The following is an 18,505-nucleotide window of genomic DNA, read 5'->3' on the forward strand; positions in this document are numbered from 1 at the left end:
CCCACTATCCAGGCCATGCTCCCTTCTCGCTGCTGCCATCAGAAAGAAGGTACAGGATCTTCAGGACACACACAGTCAGGTTCAGAAACAGGCATTACCCTTCAGCCATCAGAGACTTGAACCACAGGGGACTCAACTTCATACACCCCATCATGAAACTGTTCCCACAATCTATGGACTCACTTTGAAGGACTCTTCGTATCATGTTCTTGATATTTATTGGTTATTCATCATTCTCATTATTTTTTTCCTATTTGCACAGCTTGTTGTCTTTTGCACATTGGTTATTTGGCTGTCCTGTTAAATGTGGTCTTTCATTGATTCTACTGTGTTTCTAATATTTACTGTGATTGAATCTCAGGGTTGTATAAGGTGACATATATGTATTTTGATAACAAATTTACTTTGAAGATTTCAACTTTGAAATATTAAATCTACCTCCCCCGCCCACCCCTTCCTTGTAATTTCCTCCCTATTTATTTTCTTTTTTCATCAGCTTTCTCCTTATATAATATGGAAGAGGAGCAAAAAGTGATGTGTAATACAAACACTAATGATGTTTGTCTTTCAATAGGCTTTCAGGATCTCATTTTGTTGAAATAATGACATAAGCCACACCTTGGTATTGCCTCTGAAATCTGTTTGCTTGCAGTTACTCGATACTGAAGTAAAATATCTCACCAGGACAGCTGACTGAGTAATCCATCTAAAGATAAACGTCTACACATTTTGACCATGCAATACAAATTAAGATAAAAGTCTCTTAGAATACAACATGAGCTGAGGAATTCAATGAGAGTTTAAGCTTCAGAAATATCTTTAATAAGAGCCTTAAGGGGACAGTTGATCAAACTAAACATGTATTTCTACAATTTTATCACCTTTGAGTTTTGGACATTGATATTTTGAGTTTCAGCACAGGAACATACTTCCAGTTTCTCAGTGATAACTTCCAATATTTAGAAATTAGTAGGCTTATTTCTTTAGATTTAAAATTCACATATAATTACTAGCATGCTGGATAATACATGTGGCATATTCATGTAGTAACTGTTACCGTATTCCACTTTGCATAAGGCATAATGCGATAAAAATCATGTTATATACTTTAAAGAAAAGGTCATTGTGAATTCCTAAGAGATAGATGAAATTAGCATAATCTATATTTCCTTAAGATCTCAAAAATGTCCATTTCTGTACAAGGGCAGCTGAACTGTTTAACTTCCTTTGTGTAAGCAGATTATGCTTTTGATTGAGCACAACTGAACAGAAGGAAATATGCTAGTTATCAGTTCAAAGATAAGCTGAAAAGGAGTCAGTATCAGACGGTCTGCTATAAATTCCTCTGTATCCATTTGTGCAGTGTTCAAAAATGCCTGTAATATGTGAAAGTAGCGCAGACAGGGTGAATAGAATTATAGGAGATGTAAGGAGCAACTATCAATGTTAGTGTTCTTCTGCCTAAGGTAAATACTTCATTCAGCATGAAAACTTACTTGTACCAATGCAGGGTGCAGTAAATAGGAAATCCATAGGGAGAAAATATTACCTTGTGTCTCTCAAATGACAGTTTGATAAGTTGTAGTAATTTAAAACCTGAAATTGTTAAAAGATATGAAATGAACCTGAATTGTTGGAACAGTTCAAATGATGTGACAATCCAGTAACGATTTTCGTTGTCATCTTACAATTGAGCATTCACAAAGTTCTCTACCTCCAGGAGTAATTGCATCTGCATGTTTCAGGATTTATTCCATTATTCAAGACTTGCAGTATACCCTGTAGCTTCTGTTTGTCTGTTTGAAGGCTCCCTGTGTGTGGTCCATAGCAGAAGGAAGACATGGGAGGTGTAGAAATCATCCAGACAATTAGACAATAACCTTGGAGAATATATTTAAAACAGTGCCAATAATTATCATCGGGCCATAAACAGAAAGTGCATTTTCATAGCATGGTGCACCACAGAAGGACCCCATCATGCCTGTTTATGGCTAAAGCAAACACTCTTCCATCAATACAACGGCTTTGTTCCTTTCTTCAATCATTTCTCAGGATATGAGAATTACCACAAGACCAGCATTTATTGCCCATCCCTAATTTCCCTCTAGAAGTTAGTAGTGAGTCACCTTCTAGAAATGCCACAGTCCATTTGCTAAAGTACCTCCCCCAGTGCTGTTTATTAGGGAATTCCAGGGTGACTGAGTGACAATGAAGGACCAATAATGTATTTTCACTTCAAGATAGTGCACAATTTGAAGGGGAATCTTCAGGTGGTCGTGTTTCCATGTTGCCTGCAATGACCCAGCAGGTTTTCTCAGTTTAAAGCAATGTACTAGTTCCCCTTTGAAAGGCAGCATTGAATATGCTCCCCATCAAGCCTCCCAGTATATCCAAACAATTCACAGCACGAAATAGATTCTCCTTATTTTCCCTGTGGTTCTAGTGCTTGTTACCAGCTGTTCTGCAGCTGGAGTCTATTTCTCCTTGCTTAGTCCCTTCAAAGCCTGCAAGATTTTAAACAGCTCTATTATAGTTGTAGTATGTTTAAGTAGCTGAAGTCTTGATGCCGTTCTAGTGAATCAGCTTTTTCCGTAAACTTTTCCCACGTCCCCAAATCTGATTGACTAACTTTTTATTGCTTTCACATTTCCACTGCATGGCTGAATGCCATTCTCAGTTTGCACTGACTGTGTTCCGATGTTTCTTACTGGAAGTATGCATTGAATCAATTAAGGAACCAATTCCACTATGACCTTCAATAGTGTACTTAAAACATTGTCATTAATTATAATCAGATGGCAATATTAATGGAGTGATTTCATTCATGCCATGGAGGGTCAGATAATCTTGCATTCTAATTGTTCTTTCTCCGAATGAAATCAATGCACAATATTGACACTGGAATTAAACACAGCACACGGCCCATTTTGAGAGAGAGGCAGAGACAAAGAGTGGAATATGGCAGGAAGTAGATTGATGGCTACACCTCCTAACTTCACAACCTCCCATCTTTCTTCTGCCAAACAGTTACTGGGTGTAAATATTGTATTTCTTTTATTCTCTAAGAAAATGTTTTGACCGTGTGCTTCTATTTCGATGTTTCCATAGTTTATGGGCCAAAGTCTATAAATAAAACTTTAAAGAAAATCATTAACTAGTCACAGTACATATCTCAATTTGCACCCCCACTCCCCGACATAGTCAGATGTATATGATTCAATAGCAACTGACATTACTTGTTCAGCAGTAGTTATTACTGAGGTCTATTCAATTTATTTTGTGATTGGATTCAGAAGATTTTGCAGTCCTATTTTCAAAAAGTAGAAACTAAACCAAATGTTATTTCTTCCTGCCCTCAGATTTTTAGCAAACACAAGCTTCGATGGTGTAACAGGTTATATTAAAGTAACAGACCCATCTGTTATCACTTCAGACAGTCATTACTACATCTGGAACCTACAGCTTGATCCTATTGGCAAGCCCATGTGGACTCGCCTCGGGAGATGGCACAAGGGAAAAGTTGTCATGGACCATGGGATCTGGCCCAACAAGATCCTGAAGCAAAAGAACGGCAGTGGCACATCTCGGCTGCACTTGAGAGTAGTGACACTCATCGAACACCCTTTTGTATTCACTCGGAGCGTGGACGATGATGGCCATTGTCCTGCTGGTCAGCTCTGCCTGGACGCCCTCACAAATGACAGCGCTGTCATCGAGAGCCTCTTTGAGAACTTAAAGTCAGGTAATGATTCCGTGCCTATGGAGTACAAGAAGTGCTGCTATGGTTACTGCATTGACCTCCTGGAGAAACTGGCAGAGGATATGAACTTTGACTTTGACCTGTACATTGTCGGTGATGGGAAGTACGGTGGCTGGAAGAACGGCCGCTGGACAGGCTTGGTCGGTGATCTGCTCAGCAATGCCGCGCATCTAGCTGTCACCTCCTTCAGCATCAACTCAGCCAGAAGCAAAGTGATCGACTTTACCAGCCCCTTCTTCTCCACCAGCCTGGGTATCTTGGTGCGATCAAGAGACACGGCCGCCCCCATCGGAGCTTTCATGTGGCCGCTGCACTGGTCCATGTGGGTGGGGATCTTCGTGGCTCTCCACGTCACTGCTTTATTCCTCACACTCTATGAATGGAAGAGTCCTTTTGGAATGACTCCTAAAGGGAGAAATAGAAACAAGGTGTTCTCCTTCTCTTCAGCCCTCAATGTCTGCTATGCTATTTTGTTTGGCAGGACAGCAGCCATCAAAACCCCCAAGTGTTGGACAGGAAGGTTTCTCATGAACCTGTGGGCTATATTCTGCTTGTTCTGTTTATCGACATATACAGCTAATCTTGCTGCTGTGATGGTAGGGGAGAAAACTTACGAAGAGCTTTCAGGAATTCATGATCCTAAGGTAAGAGAATTATCATTTTCCTGTCACTGGTTATGACTCAGTGGCTGTACTCTTGAGTCTGTGTTGAAAGGTTGAGGTGCAAGTGTCATTCTGGTGACTCGAAATGTTGGGTGGTGGTGTATTTTGGATATTATGTGAGACCAAACCCCCATCCACTCACTCAGATAGATATGGAAGATTCTGTAAGGCCATCTCAGAGGAGTTATCTCTGGTGTTCACGCTAATATTTAGCCATGCAGCAATAGGTTACCTGATTATTATTGTATTGTGCTTTATGGGAGTTTGCATGCTTTGTTTCACATATTACAAGTACCTACACTTTTTCAAGAATACTGCATAGGCTGAATAGAACAATGGATTTCATTAAAAAACAGGAATACAAATCATGCTTTTCTCCTCTGTTAAGTAGAATGCATAACAAAGAAGGTCCTTTTGGATTTCCATTAGAAAGCCTTAATTTGAAAATCCTCCTCCAGTCTTTTCACACCCCTCCATCAGCTTGTCTCTTTCTATTTCCTCCTGCCTCACAGATCTTTTGAGATATCTGACCCTGATGTCTTTATCATCCCTGAATTTGAGTACACTGCCTTTGGCAGCTGAGCTTTTCCTTCCTGAATCTTTTTGTCTCCTCTTTTAAGCTGCTTCCCAAAAACAATCTGTTTGATGGGCTTTTGATCATTTCTCCTAATGTGGTGTAGTTTAATTTCTGTTTTATAATGCACTTGTAAAATAATAACACTAAAATGCTTTGTTTTTGAATATAGAACATTGGCTGCATATACTGTGTAAATAGATGCCTTGGATTATCATTGTACTGATTTTCACATTCCCATGTTACGGATACTCTGCATCATTTGAATGATAGAACCTTTATTAAAATGACAGTCAGGGGTCAGACATTCATTCGTTTAGTTTCTGCATCACTACAGCTTCACTATATTACAAATTTTGACACTATAAGAAAGGTCACTAAAATGATCCATCATACAAATTAAATCGGACTTTGCTGCTCATATAACATAAATACCCTATGCAGATCCCCCGCTTGAAAAGGCTCAAGATTTGGAAATGGATGTGCTACATTAAAAATAGTTCCTCTTCAGCATTGAATTTTCATTCATAAGTAGTTAGGATGGTTATAATTTCAATGCATTCTGGAGATGTGGTCCTTGCATGCAGTACCAGCAGTTAGTGCACATCCCTGTATTAAGTGGGCATTTCCACAAAGCAGTTAAGGGTCAAGCCCATTGCTGTCTCCTTGGAATTATTTACGGCAGATCAAGTTCAAGTTTAATTAGCATTCAACCATAACACGACTAACCGCAAATAAAGCCAAACGAAACAGCATTCCACTGGAGCCGAAGTGCAAAATACAGTAACAGTCATACACAGATCAAGGCACATATAAGATAGCAAGTAAACATTCAGTCACACAAAAAAAAAACAATACATATATATGGTATAAGTTCTTGAGCGACATGTCCTGTAAATTGATGGTGCAAGGGTGTTGTCTGCAAGACAAGCAATTCTCAGTCCCCCACAAATGAATGCATGGACGCACGCACGCAATCCAGCTTGTCATTCCACTGATCGAGCACTGAAGGGCAGCACTAACAGGAGGGGCCAGCTTCCAACATGGACACCATGTTACACCGCCTCCGGTGTCTCCACTCCTGAACTCCTGCAACAGGCAAGCCCTTGGCTTAAGGTCTAGTCCTCACTACAACCAAGGCCACACATGCTCCCCAACCTTCTGTCTCACCAATAAACAAGGGAAATGCACTTGCAGCATTTTACATGATCAATGTCCAACAGGATCTTGTGATTGCAAGAGAAACATCCAAAACATTACTTGCTTTTAGACTGCACGCTGACTTTGCACATGGACTCCAATGCCTTTCTGCAGCACGCAGTAATGCGATCTGCACCAAGTCCAGTTCCTCCACCAAAGAGCAGCTCACTGATGGGGTAGATCTGCAATACCTGAAGTTCTTAATGTCCAACATTGTCTGCAGTCTCAAAAAGGACAAAACCACCTTTGGTTGGCCCCTGAGATGTCACTGTGTCTGAACAGGCCACCATCTTACTGGATCAAATGTGCATTTCAAGAACATAAGTGAACCAGCTGGGGCTTCTACAATATTGTCGTAGTTTCATGATCAATGTTACTGACAGTGTGTGCTCATAAAGGTTTTCAACCATTGATTCTGTACTATTAATATGGTGATATAAACACTATGCAACCATGCAATTTACTTCCCCGTCATAGAAATTAATGAAAAAGATGATATTTATTATGAGAGAACAAAACAAAATGATATGCAAATATAAAAAGCAGTATACTTATAGAGATTGGACCAGACACTTCAAAGCAAAGGCACACTGAGTCCATTTGTCCTATGCAAATCAGAGGACATCCTTCTTTAGCAATGCTGTGCAGAAATTGTTAGATAGAGCTATACCTTTGGGACAAGGAGCCAGAAACAGAGTGAGACAATTAGCAAAGACATTAGTTCATTAAAAACAGTTATCTTCTCATTGCAATTATGGGCCTTTTCAGACTGTCCCTTGAGCAATGAATTAGTGTGTGGACAAATAGATGAACAAATTCAGTCAAAGCTGTTGAATACACAATATCTGACATTCAAAATTACCATATTGAAAGAAGTGGTATTCAAGCAGGCGAGAACATTTGGTCCATTACAAAAAGTTAGTGTGTTAATAATCTCTTGTGAGAGAGCCATGGCAAAGTCCAATTCATTGACTCGGAGTCCATACACCGAGAAGTGGATGGGATAATAGCCATAGTCATAGACATATTTTATTAATCCCGGGGAAAATTGGTTAAAGGATTGGATAAACATAAACGATTAACAAGTGAGACTCTCCCTGTTGATTATAATGCTATGCACAATTTGCAATTGATACATGATGTATGATGTTGGTCCCACACAAAGTCAGGTGATCAAATATTGGCACAAGACATCTGTTGCTTTAATTTCTAGCACTCCCAAGAAACACTGAGAATAATGTTTGAAATCAACAAATCCCTTCTCATTTTACTGGACAGTTCCTTTGCATTAGTGACTAGCCATCCACCACTTTAGCAATATCTTCTCAGAGCAATAATGAGCAATCGTCCTGTTATCATATATTGTCACCATCAGGTGCAGAAATTTCAAACCAAACATCCTTGCAAATGCACTGTTGTAGTTACAGAAAAGGAATTCTGAAGTTGTAAGTGAAAGTACAATTGACACGTTTAAGTCACACGATGAGAATTTAAAATGACAGCTTCTAAAATGCAGAAACAACTAGTGTTGAAAAGACTCTCTGAATAGTTGATGAAAGAATGGACTAAATTTTACTGGTGTATTAATGAGGAATTGAAAACACTTCATTGCCATCATAGTAAGTGTTCTCACAAGGAAGTGAGACGTTTTGGTTTGAGAGAAAGGAATTTGACCAAGCTTCACAACAAACTCACAGGAATAATTAGTATGCAATTAATAGTAAAATGCTTTGTTTATTGACACTACTTGGGCAGTGATCTGGAATTACTCGAAAGCAGATACAATATTTACCAAAGCTGTTCGGTACAATCAATCAAAAATCCATTTTACAGTCATTTTCATGACCTACTAGTCCTTCTCGGTGAATAGGATACTTTTCCCTTTATGCTTAGTATTCATTCAACATAAAATGAAGTCAAACATTTACTGTTATGGATCATTTTATAGAGGAGTTGTGATTGATATGTGGTTGGTTCCAAAATTTTATGAAACAGAATGACATGTTCCCACACCTTCATATCATGCAGCTTCAAACAGAGTGTTTGGACAATCAGTCAAGGTAGTTAAGGAAGCTGTAAGGGAACAAGAGTTGCAGCATAAAAACCAGAATGAAATATTCCTTGAGTGTTCTCCTGCTGCAGTATAGAGGCAGTCCTTGTCCAGCCTTAGAGTTGATAAAGAGAAATCGAGATCACACCCGATTCTAGTTCAAAGTTGGTGTCTCGGTTTGTATAAGTGCAATTGAGCAAAAATCATTTTAAGACATTTATTAAACACGATGTATTTGCAAACAAAATGAACTCATTTATATTCTTAGTCCACCCAACGAGAGTAGAGTTAATGCAAGTAGAAGAAGGGAGCCACTACTGAAGATTACTCAACCAAGAGATTGAAATCAGTGACAAAATATATGTCATTGTTGGTTAAACAATGTCTGTGAGAGATAAAATCGAAATGTTCACTTCATACATCTCTCACTTAAGTCTGAAGGTATGTTTGATTTGGTCCAAATGCGGACTTGAGAAGGTGAAGGAACAAATTCATACAAGTCTGCCAAAAAGAAACAAACCTAATTTGATTTTAAATCCAAAACAAACAGTCCAAATATTGAGTCAACATTGAAGTCTGCCAGGATGTTAGCAGGATTGCAAAAGCCTATTACTATACTAGGTTCAGTTAATCAAATGGGACCATTCCCTTCATGACTTTTCTGTTTCCATCAACACCCAGTCAATTTATTATGGCTACTTCCTCCGCAACCATAGGAGTTGCAATACCTGCTCTTTTACTTCTTTCCTTCTTACTTTCTGGAGACCTAGCACTCTTTCCAGGTGAAGCAGCAATTCACTTATGTTTTTTTTCCAATCCATGTAATATTTTGAATATTCACCATATGGACACCTCAATATTGGAGAAACCTTTGAAGATGGGGTGCCTGCTTTGAAGAACATCTCTGCCAACTCTGCAAGGGTGTTCCTTAGTATCCAGCTGTCTGTTGCATTAATTTTCCATCCTGCTTCCACTGTTTGTTTGGTCTCTCTCACTGTTTCAGTGAATGCTCAGGGAACAGTTTTCACTGTTTTGCACATTGAGGCCCTCAGGATTATTGAATCTCTTACTTCTATTGGCTGGCAATTGAAGTTTTAGACAAAAGGCAGTTCAACTGAAGTCTAGTGGAGCTGATTCTGCTGATTCTGTATTAGTGCTTAGTAATTTATTTCCCTCAATCATAAGACTCACAGCTTGGACTTAGAGACTACCTATGTGAAATGACCTTGGTCAAAGTCTGAGTTTCTGTAATGGCTGCTTCTGGGCTTTTACTTTTGACACCTTTGAGAGTCCTTTTATATGCTCTCTTCTAGCCTTCCAGAAGCCCTGTCTCATGATTCTGAAATCATCCTTTCAAAGGACTGGTTAAGAGGACCCATCTATTCCATTGTACCATATCTACCATTAATTTACCCATCTTTCCTCTCATGAATGCCAATTAACTGAACACTGGGTGTTTGTTGACTCAACTATCTGCTTCCATTTCCTTCATTCAAAATAAATCCTTGAGATGTAAGACAGACTTTTTTTCCCTATCATGCTGCTGGGGAGCTTGGCTTTGAAGTTTAGCCCTTTGGTTGCTGTATGTATGTCACACTGAATTCAATCATTTCAGATAAGCAGTCTTTCCAGTGCGTATGAGTTTGGATGAAAGGTAATTGACATGAAACATGCTCTGATTCTATCTCCACAGAGGCTGACTGATTTGTTGAGTATTTCTAGCATTTTCTATTTTCATTTCAAATTTAGAAAGAAATCTAATTACAACCATGTAAAGTGCATATTTTTAAAAAAATTACTACTACCTCACTGTTAAAAATACAGAAGAGATATATACAAGAATACTTTTAAACATGGAGAGCATTCATGTATATCTATATACTTGGACATAATATACTCCATGCATACTGGTGATAGTGTAATCATGTAGAACAAGAGAATCAAGTGGTGTGCCTGTTTTGTAACAATGTAATACTGACTGGAAAACTCAATCTGTCACAGAAACTAAGACTAAATACACAAATAGACTTACTGTTCTTTTGATGTGTGCATGATCTGTCATTGGGGTTGAAGAGGTGCAAGTTTGCTTGGTTATATTCAGGAGATGCCTTCCTTCATTAACTCAGAATAGTATTTGTTGTGTATTTGAGCTGTGTCAGACAAGAAACATCCCAAGCTCTATTGTCAAATTATTCCTATAATAGAAGTATCTTGGACAGATGAGCTATTACTTCTTCAAAATAGTACCAGGTGATCTTTTGCATTTACTTGGGGTGTTAATTTAATGTCTCATCTGAAAGTCAACTTAGTTAACAATGCAGCACTTGTTTTATACTGAAATAACAACTGAACATTTAGTTTCATGTTTCTGTAGTGATACTTGAAACCATGACATTTTTACTCAGAGGAAAAAGCTGTTATGCATTTAGCTACCTTTTTAATTCCATCCTGTAAACATCAGAAAACAACTGGGAATTTGAAACTTCAGCTTTTAGTTGATTTACTTATCAGTAAACATGAAGGTTTTGCAGGGGTTGGAGTGAATAAAGTGATGGTATTGCATTAAATATTATGCTAATGTTTCCTGCTCTCCACACAAATTAGCCAAAGGTGTCATGTCTGCAGTCAATTACTCCAGAAAATACACACTTTCACACATTTGCTTAATGGCTTTCAACATTTATATGTCCAGTATTACTGTATTGTTTTATAATATGCAAGACTTGATTTCAATTCCACCAATGAGACCAGATTTCAGAAGTGGAGAATATCATGCATTTGTCGCTGTTGCATATTTAGAGTAAGTGATTCAGGACAAATTTCTATTCCTCTGACTATGGATGCAAAGATTTTAATTACTGACAGCTTATTTCACATATATAACTGATGAAAAAATTATTGAAAGATGCATCAAGAATTCTGAAGGACAACTTGTCGTATTTATTTTATTCAGGACTTTCTTTAACAACACAACCAGTGATGAGGCTACGCGGGATGTATTTGTCCTCATAGTAGCTAGTCAATTTTACAGTATTAGTTATTTTATTCATGAAGTGAAGTCTATCTAAATTACTGAAGGAACAGAATTTGTGACAATATTTACGGTGAATTCACCAATAAAAGTAGGGTAATATCTGCAGAAAAATGCAGTTATTGAAGGATAGGTGCTTACGAATGATGTACTTACAGCAGTATGGTCAGAAAGATTAATCGATTAACATGGAAGTGAAATCTGCACTGTGGCTTGGGATAGTGTTGAAACATAATGTCATTTTTTCTTTATTCGCTTATGGGATGCAGATGCCAATGGTAAGACTAACAGTTATTACTCATCCTAGATTCCCTTAAGATGATGGTAGTGTGCCTCCATCTTGAACCACTACTCTGAAGATGTTGTAGGGGGTTTTCTCCTACAATGAAGAATCAGTGATATAATTCCTAATCAGGTGGCATTTCATTAAGGGGAAATGGCTGGTTGTGGTGTTCCACTAAGCCTGGCTTTTTTTTTTTGCTTTGCTAGAATACAAAGAAGGGGATTTTACAGAAGAAACATTTGGCAGTCTAGATGACAACATAGACAATTGTCCAGCATGCCCATCTACACAAAACAGGACCAATCCCATGGAACTGATTACTGCATTGTCTGTCTACCCTCAGAAGGCTGTTAGTGACAATAATGCCAGGCAACATTTATTCCCCAATGGATGTTTGGATGCTGCCAGCAACAGACCTCATCACAGCTCAACATGGTTCAAAGAACTAAATTCTAGTGATTAGCTATGAGTGACAGCACAATTATTAAGGTAGCTTTTGACAAAGCATAGCAGTGAGGAGCCTGTTTAAAATCAAGCCAATGGGCATCAAGGGGACAAAATTCCTATGGTTGGTCTTGTACCTTGCACAACAAGGTTATATTTGGTAAAGGTCGATCATCCTACCCCAGAACATCACTGCATGGAGCTCCTCAGGGAAGAATGCTACACCAGTTCACTGGGCTGTGCCTGCTATATTGAGGTTGATGAAGTTATGCCTTTACAGTCAAGCATATTTTCAGTGATTGAACTTGATATCTCTTGATAATTTGTAGGCTATTAACCTGCACATGCTGCATTTCAATGGAGAAATTACCTTGATTTTACTGGGTGAAGTTGCCGCAGTTCTGCTCATACAGTCTGTTTCATTCATTGATTTCTGACTAACTCATCCACATTTGCAAGATAAGTGACAGCTGTGAGCTCAGTTATACACCCTCATTCCCAACAACTCACTGAGTGGCACAATGAGTCTATGGCATTCTGAAAACAAAAACACACAGCACAGAAAACCATTATCATGAGATTAAACTCTTTGGGAAGGTCTAAAGCTAAATACCACACATATTGGCATGACCTGTCCCAACCACTCTTAAATTTTAGAGCTGAGTACCAGCAGTAATTTTTTATTTCTCTTTGAGATACTAATTGTATTAACTATTATTTCACCTTTTAAAAGAATAATTACACTCTTTCTATTGGGGAGAGAGCTTTAAAAATAAGCACTTTGTAGCCTTTTTTTTGGAGCATGAATAGCAGCCAATTGGAGTTCAAAAGCAAAAAGTAATGTTGTTTTCACCCATGTCTAGGAGAGGGCTTTAAAAATCAGCGCTTTGTAGCTGTTATTTCAGAGTTTGAACAGTGGCCAGTCAGAGGGTGGGTTTCGTTAGCATGGTCAAATTAAAAATAAGGCAGGGGCAAAGAGAGCAGCCATTGATGGAGTAGGGCAGGGATAGAGTGGGATGACTTTTGGTTTCGGCTAAGGTAATAACAGGCATGGATGATGTTAAGTATCTAGTAAGCTTTTTCTTGCTCATTCTTCATCTGTAAATGTATACTTATGGCAGTTAAAATGGCTCCGGGGCTGAGTTTTGATCTTTGTGTAAGATGTGGAAAATCTGGGAGACCTCCAGCCTCTGCACCAGGTTCACCAAACTGCAGCTTCTCAGAGAATGTGCTAAAGAAGTGGAGCTGCAACCAGTGGACCTTTGGCTCATAAGGGAATGGGAAACTGAGGAGATGGTAGATAGGAATTAGATTATATATCCATAAGACACAGGAGCAGAATTAGGCCATTCAGCCCATTGAGTTGGCTAAGCTATTCCATCATGGCTGATCCTGGATCCCACTCAACCCCACATACCTGTCTTTTCGCCAGATCCTTTGATACCCTGACTAATTAGGAAACAATCAATTTCCGCTCTAAGTATACACATGGACTTGACCTCCACTGTAGGCTGTGGCAGAGCATTCCACAGATTGACTACTCTCTGTCTAAAAGAATTCCTCCTTACCTCTGTTCTAAAAGGTCATCCCTCAATTTTGAGGCTGTGCCCTCTTGTTCTGGATACCCCCACCGTAGGAAACATCCTCTCCACGTCCACCCTATCTCGTCTTTTCAACATTTAGTAGGTTTCAATGAGATTCCCAAGCATTCTTCCAAATTCCAGTGAGTACAGGCCCGAAGCTGCCAAATGGTCCTCATATGTTAACCCCTTAATTCCCAGAACCATCCTCATGAAGCTCCTCTGGATTCTCTCCAATGACAACACATCATTTCTGAGATATGAGACCCAAAACTGTTGACAATACTCCAAGTGCAGCCTGACTAGTGTATTATAAAGGCTCAGCATTATCTCCTTGCTTTTATATTCTATTCCCCTTGAAATAAATGCCAACATTGCATTTGCCTTCTTTACCACAGACTCAACCTGTAAATTAACCTTCTGGAAGACTTGCACCAGGACTCCTAAGTCCCTCTACACCTCTGATGTTTGAATCTTCTCTCCATTTAGATAATGACACCAAAGGTTTTTTTTACAGATACATAAAGAATCGGTAGATTTTGGCATGGTTCTGAAGGACAGGAAAATTACAAATGTCACTCCACTCTTCAAGAAGAAGGGAGGCAGATAAAAGGAAATTATAGGCCAGTTAGCCTGACCTCAGTGGTTGGGAAGATGTTGGAATCAATTGTTAATTGTTGAATTTGAGATACTTGTAAGCACATGACAGAATTGGCCAAAGTCAGCATGATTTCCTTAAAGGCAAATCTTGCTTGACAAGTCTGTTGGAATTCTTTGAATTAATCACAAGCAGGATAGAAAAAGGAGAATTGGTCGATGTTGTATGCTTGGATTTTCGGAAGGCTTTTGACACATGAGGTTGCTAAATATAAGAGTCCAAAGTATCACAGAAAAGTTACTGGCATGGATAGAGGATTGAATGATTGGCACGAGGCAAAGTGTGGGAATAAAGGATCCTTTTCAGGTTGGCTGCAAGTGACCAGTTGTGTTCCAGAGCGGTTTGTGTTGGGACCGCTTATTAGGTTGTATGTCATTGATATGGATAATGAAATTAATAGCTTTGTGGCCAAGTTTTTGGAAAGTACGAAGACAGCTAGAAGGGCAGGTAGTGTTGAGGAAGTGGAGAGGCTGTAGAAGAACTTAGACAGATTTGGGAGAACCCGCAAAGAGGTGGCAGATGGAATACAGTGTCAGGAAATGTATGATCATGCACTTTGGTAGAAGGAATAAAAGCATAGACTATTTTCGAAAAGGGGAGAAAATTCAAAAATCTAAGCTGCTAAGGGATCTGGAAGTCCTTGTGCAAGATTCCCTAAAAGTTAATTTGCAGGTGGAATCAGTGGTGAGGAAGTGGAATGCACTGTCAGCATTCATTTCAGGAGGACTAAAATATAAAAGCAAGATTTATTGTGGTGAGGCTGTATAAAGCACAAGTGAGGCTCATAGAGCAGTTTGGGGACCTTATTTAAGGAAGAATTTGCTGACATTGGAGTATATTCAGAAGAGGTTCACAAGAATGATTCCGCAAATGAAAGGGTTATTGTATGAGCCGTGATTGAAGTCTGCGGGCCTGTACTCACTATAATTTAGAAAAATAAGGGATATCTCACTGAAATCCATCGAATATTGAAAGGCCCAGGTAGAGTGGATGTAAAGAAGATGTTTCCTTTGGTGGGGGAGTCGAGGACCAGAAAGCATAGCCTCAGAATGCAGGGATATGCAGTTCGAACAGAGATGAAGAGAAGTTGCTTCAGCCAGAGGGTTGTGAAATTGTGGAGTTCATTGCCACAGAAAGTGGTGGAAGTCAAGTATATTCAAAGCATAGGTGATAGTTTCATTAGTAGTGAGGGTGCCAAAGGCTAAACGGAGAAGGCAGGAGAATGGGGCTGAGAGGGAAATAGGTCAGCCATGATGAAATGACAGAGCAGACTCAATGGGCTGAATGGTGTAATTCTGCTCCAATCTCTTATGGACTAATATCGGACACAAATTTCCAAAACAAATATAATGGGCTTTAAAAGCACAAAATCCAGCGACTTCTTAAAATGATCTTGAAGTTTAAGGCAAGATGCTGTTTATGCAAAGCATGAAGTGGGGGGGTCATCATATATTGGTCAGGCAGTTTGGAATATCAGCAAACAACATTGCTTTGTCTATCCCTCAATACTCCCAAGCACAGGAACAAGTTGTCAACTTTCCAACAGGAATGTTACAGTCTTCGAGGAACAACTGAGGAGAACAACAAAGACCAACTTTGCTTTTTGCATCCACACCTCTTCTGGACTAATTTTACGATTTGGACCTGCTTGTCCATACTTGCCTTATTTCTGCCCTTTACTACCATTGTCTTCTGTACTTGCCCCATTATGACTCATTTTCTGGCTGTGTACCATCAACCCTTTCCCATTTCATCTTTCCTGCTTTACACACTTTCTTAGATAGAGCCTCTGCATTCTCTTCTTTCTCATTTCTTCCTGCATCTGAGAACAGCTAGTTCTGATGACTGACCATCAACCTGAAATATTAACTGTTTCTCTGTCCACAGATACTGCTTAAAATTCTGACTATTTCCAGCATTCCTTTTTGTAAGCTCATTTCCAGCACCTGCTACATTTTGCTTTTATCTCTTTCCTGAAATTGCTTGCTAATTTATTTATTAATACTTGCACTAATTTTCCAGCAAAATTCAATTCACGACATTCTGAAATTTTACGATTTTGTCCTCCGAAACATTGCCCAAGCCTGTCTGACTTCCTTTATTGCCATTATCCAAATTTAGTGATCGTCAATAACATGAGATGCCTTATTTTTTGCTGAAAAAATCAATCAGTTTGAAAGGTTGTATTTAACAGTCCATGGATGATCTAATTTACTACCAGCATTAATCAAGACAGGATCAAGCATTCCATAAAAAGTAAGCACCTTGAGGCATAATTAGGTACAACTATTTCACATTTATTGCTGTTAAATACCTTTGAATGGACATGCTTAGAATAATGCCACAAATAATTTTCATTCCAACAATACTTTCCACCGAATTTCACCAAGAAGCAGAAGCTAACATAAGTCAGTAGGTAGCTGAAAGTGAGTATTCCATGTGCCCAGCCACTTAAGTGATTGCTACAAATGATCTTTTTTGTTTTAGATCTGTGAGTTAGAAACTGAGCATTTCTTTTCTGTGCTCTTAAAAGTGGATATTGCAGGAATCTGGTTGAACAGATAGAATCATAGAATACAGTACAGCAGGAGGCCATTCAGCCTGCACTGGGTCTATGAGAGAGCACTATGGGAGTCTCACTCCCCTGTTTCTCCCCAGAACCCAGCAATTCCTTTCTTTTCAGATCTGTATCCTTTGAATTCCAGAACTGACTTTACTATTATCCCTGACATTGTATTCCAGAGCTGAACCACATACCGTGTAAGTTTTATCTGCACTTCACTTCTGGCTCTTTTGTCAATCTCCTGCATTCTACGTTAGAAACATAGAAAATCTTCAGCACAATACAGGCCCTTCGGCCCACAAAGCTGTGCCAAACATGTCCCTACTTTAGAGCTACCTAGGCTTTACCCATAACCCTCTGTTTTTCTAAGCTCCATGTAGCCATCCAGGAGTCTCTTATACGACCCTATTGTTTCTGCCTCCACCGCCGCCACCGGCAGCCCATTCCACGCACTCACCACTCTCTGCGTAAAAGAACTTACCCCGACATCTACTCTGTACCTACTTCCAAGCACCTTAAAACTATGCCCTCTCATGCTAGCCATTTCAGTCCTGGGGGAAAGCCTCTGGCTATTTGCACAATCAATGCCCCTCATTGTCTTGTATACCTCTATTAGATCACCTGTCATCCTCTGTCACTCCAAGGAGAAAAGGCCAAGTTCACTCAACCTATTCTCATAAGGCATGCTCCCCAATCCAGGAAACATCCTTGTAAATCTCCTCTGCACCCTTCCTATGGTTTCTCCATCCTTCCTGTAGTGAGGCAACCAGAATTGAGCACAGTACTCCAAGTGGGGTCTGACCAGGGTTCTAGATAGCTGCAACATTACCTCTCGGCTCTTAAAGTCAATCCTGCAATTGACGAAGGCCAATGCACCGTATGCCTTCTTAACAATAGAGTCAACCTGCATAGCAGCTTTGAGTGTCCTATGGACTCGGACCCCAAGATCCCTCTGATCCTCCACAATGTCAAGAGCCTTACCATTAATGCTAACGTTCTCCAGTTCTTCAAAGGATTCAAAGTACATCTATTACTAAAGTATGTGTGCAGCATACAACCCTGAGCTTCGCCTTCCCCACAGACAACCACGAAACAAAGAAACTTGTTTAAAGAGAAAAAAACATCAAACCAACAACATCTTTCCCCACTGCATGAGTAAAAAACAAATCTGCAATTAGCAATAAAAAAACACAAGCAAAAACACAGTTTATAAGACACAAAATCAAAAGGCATGTTTCAGTTAAGCTAAGTGTTCCTTATCTGCAGGCCACCCCAATTCAAAATTGCTCAAACTAGCAACAAAAACAGAAGCAACTAGAAAACCTAGAAACACATAGTACTGAGTCCAGTCCACAAAATGCATTGATTAAACCTTGCTCCAGCACCATCCTCCAACTTCACTGAGGGGGAGAGAGAGACAGGTCATTTGAATATGAGACCTTCCCTTGGGAGCAGTGAGCGAGAAGGTGAGAGAAGCCATTACACGCAGACACCCTCCTCCAGCAGCAGCACGTGAGAGGCCGGTAGGTGGCACTGAACACTCGCTCATCCTCTGTACCTGCCTCAATGATTTCAGTCTTCCTTGGCACTTCATTTGGTGAGAAATTAGATTAGATTAGATTATGAGGACACTCAGTCCTCTTTTATTGTCATTTAGAAATGCATGCATTAAAAAATGATACAATGTTCCACCAGAATGA

At 39.4% G+C, this 18,505-nt stretch overlaps 1 protein-coding gene across 1 annotated transcript in view; it reads left to right on the plus strand.

Moving 5' to 3' along the window:
- The window catches only part of grin3a (glutamate receptor, ionotropic, N-methyl-D-aspartate 3A), a 200,387-nt gene that overhangs the window by 109,494 nt on the left and 72,388 nt on the right, over positions 1-18,505 (plus strand). The window contains exon 3 of the mRNA XM_063047648.1: positions 3,360-4,404. Coding sequence (XP_062903718.1) covers positions 3,360-4,404 — 1,045 coding nt within the window. The remainder of the gene's footprint in view (positions 1-3,359; positions 4,405-18,505) is intronic.

This window comes from Mobula hypostoma, chromosome 5 (assembly GCF_963921235.1).
Source record: "Mobula hypostoma chromosome 5, sMobHyp1.1, whole genome shotgun sequence".
NCBI lineage: Eukaryota > Metazoa > Chordata > Chondrichthyes > Myliobatiformes > Myliobatidae > Mobula > Mobula hypostoma.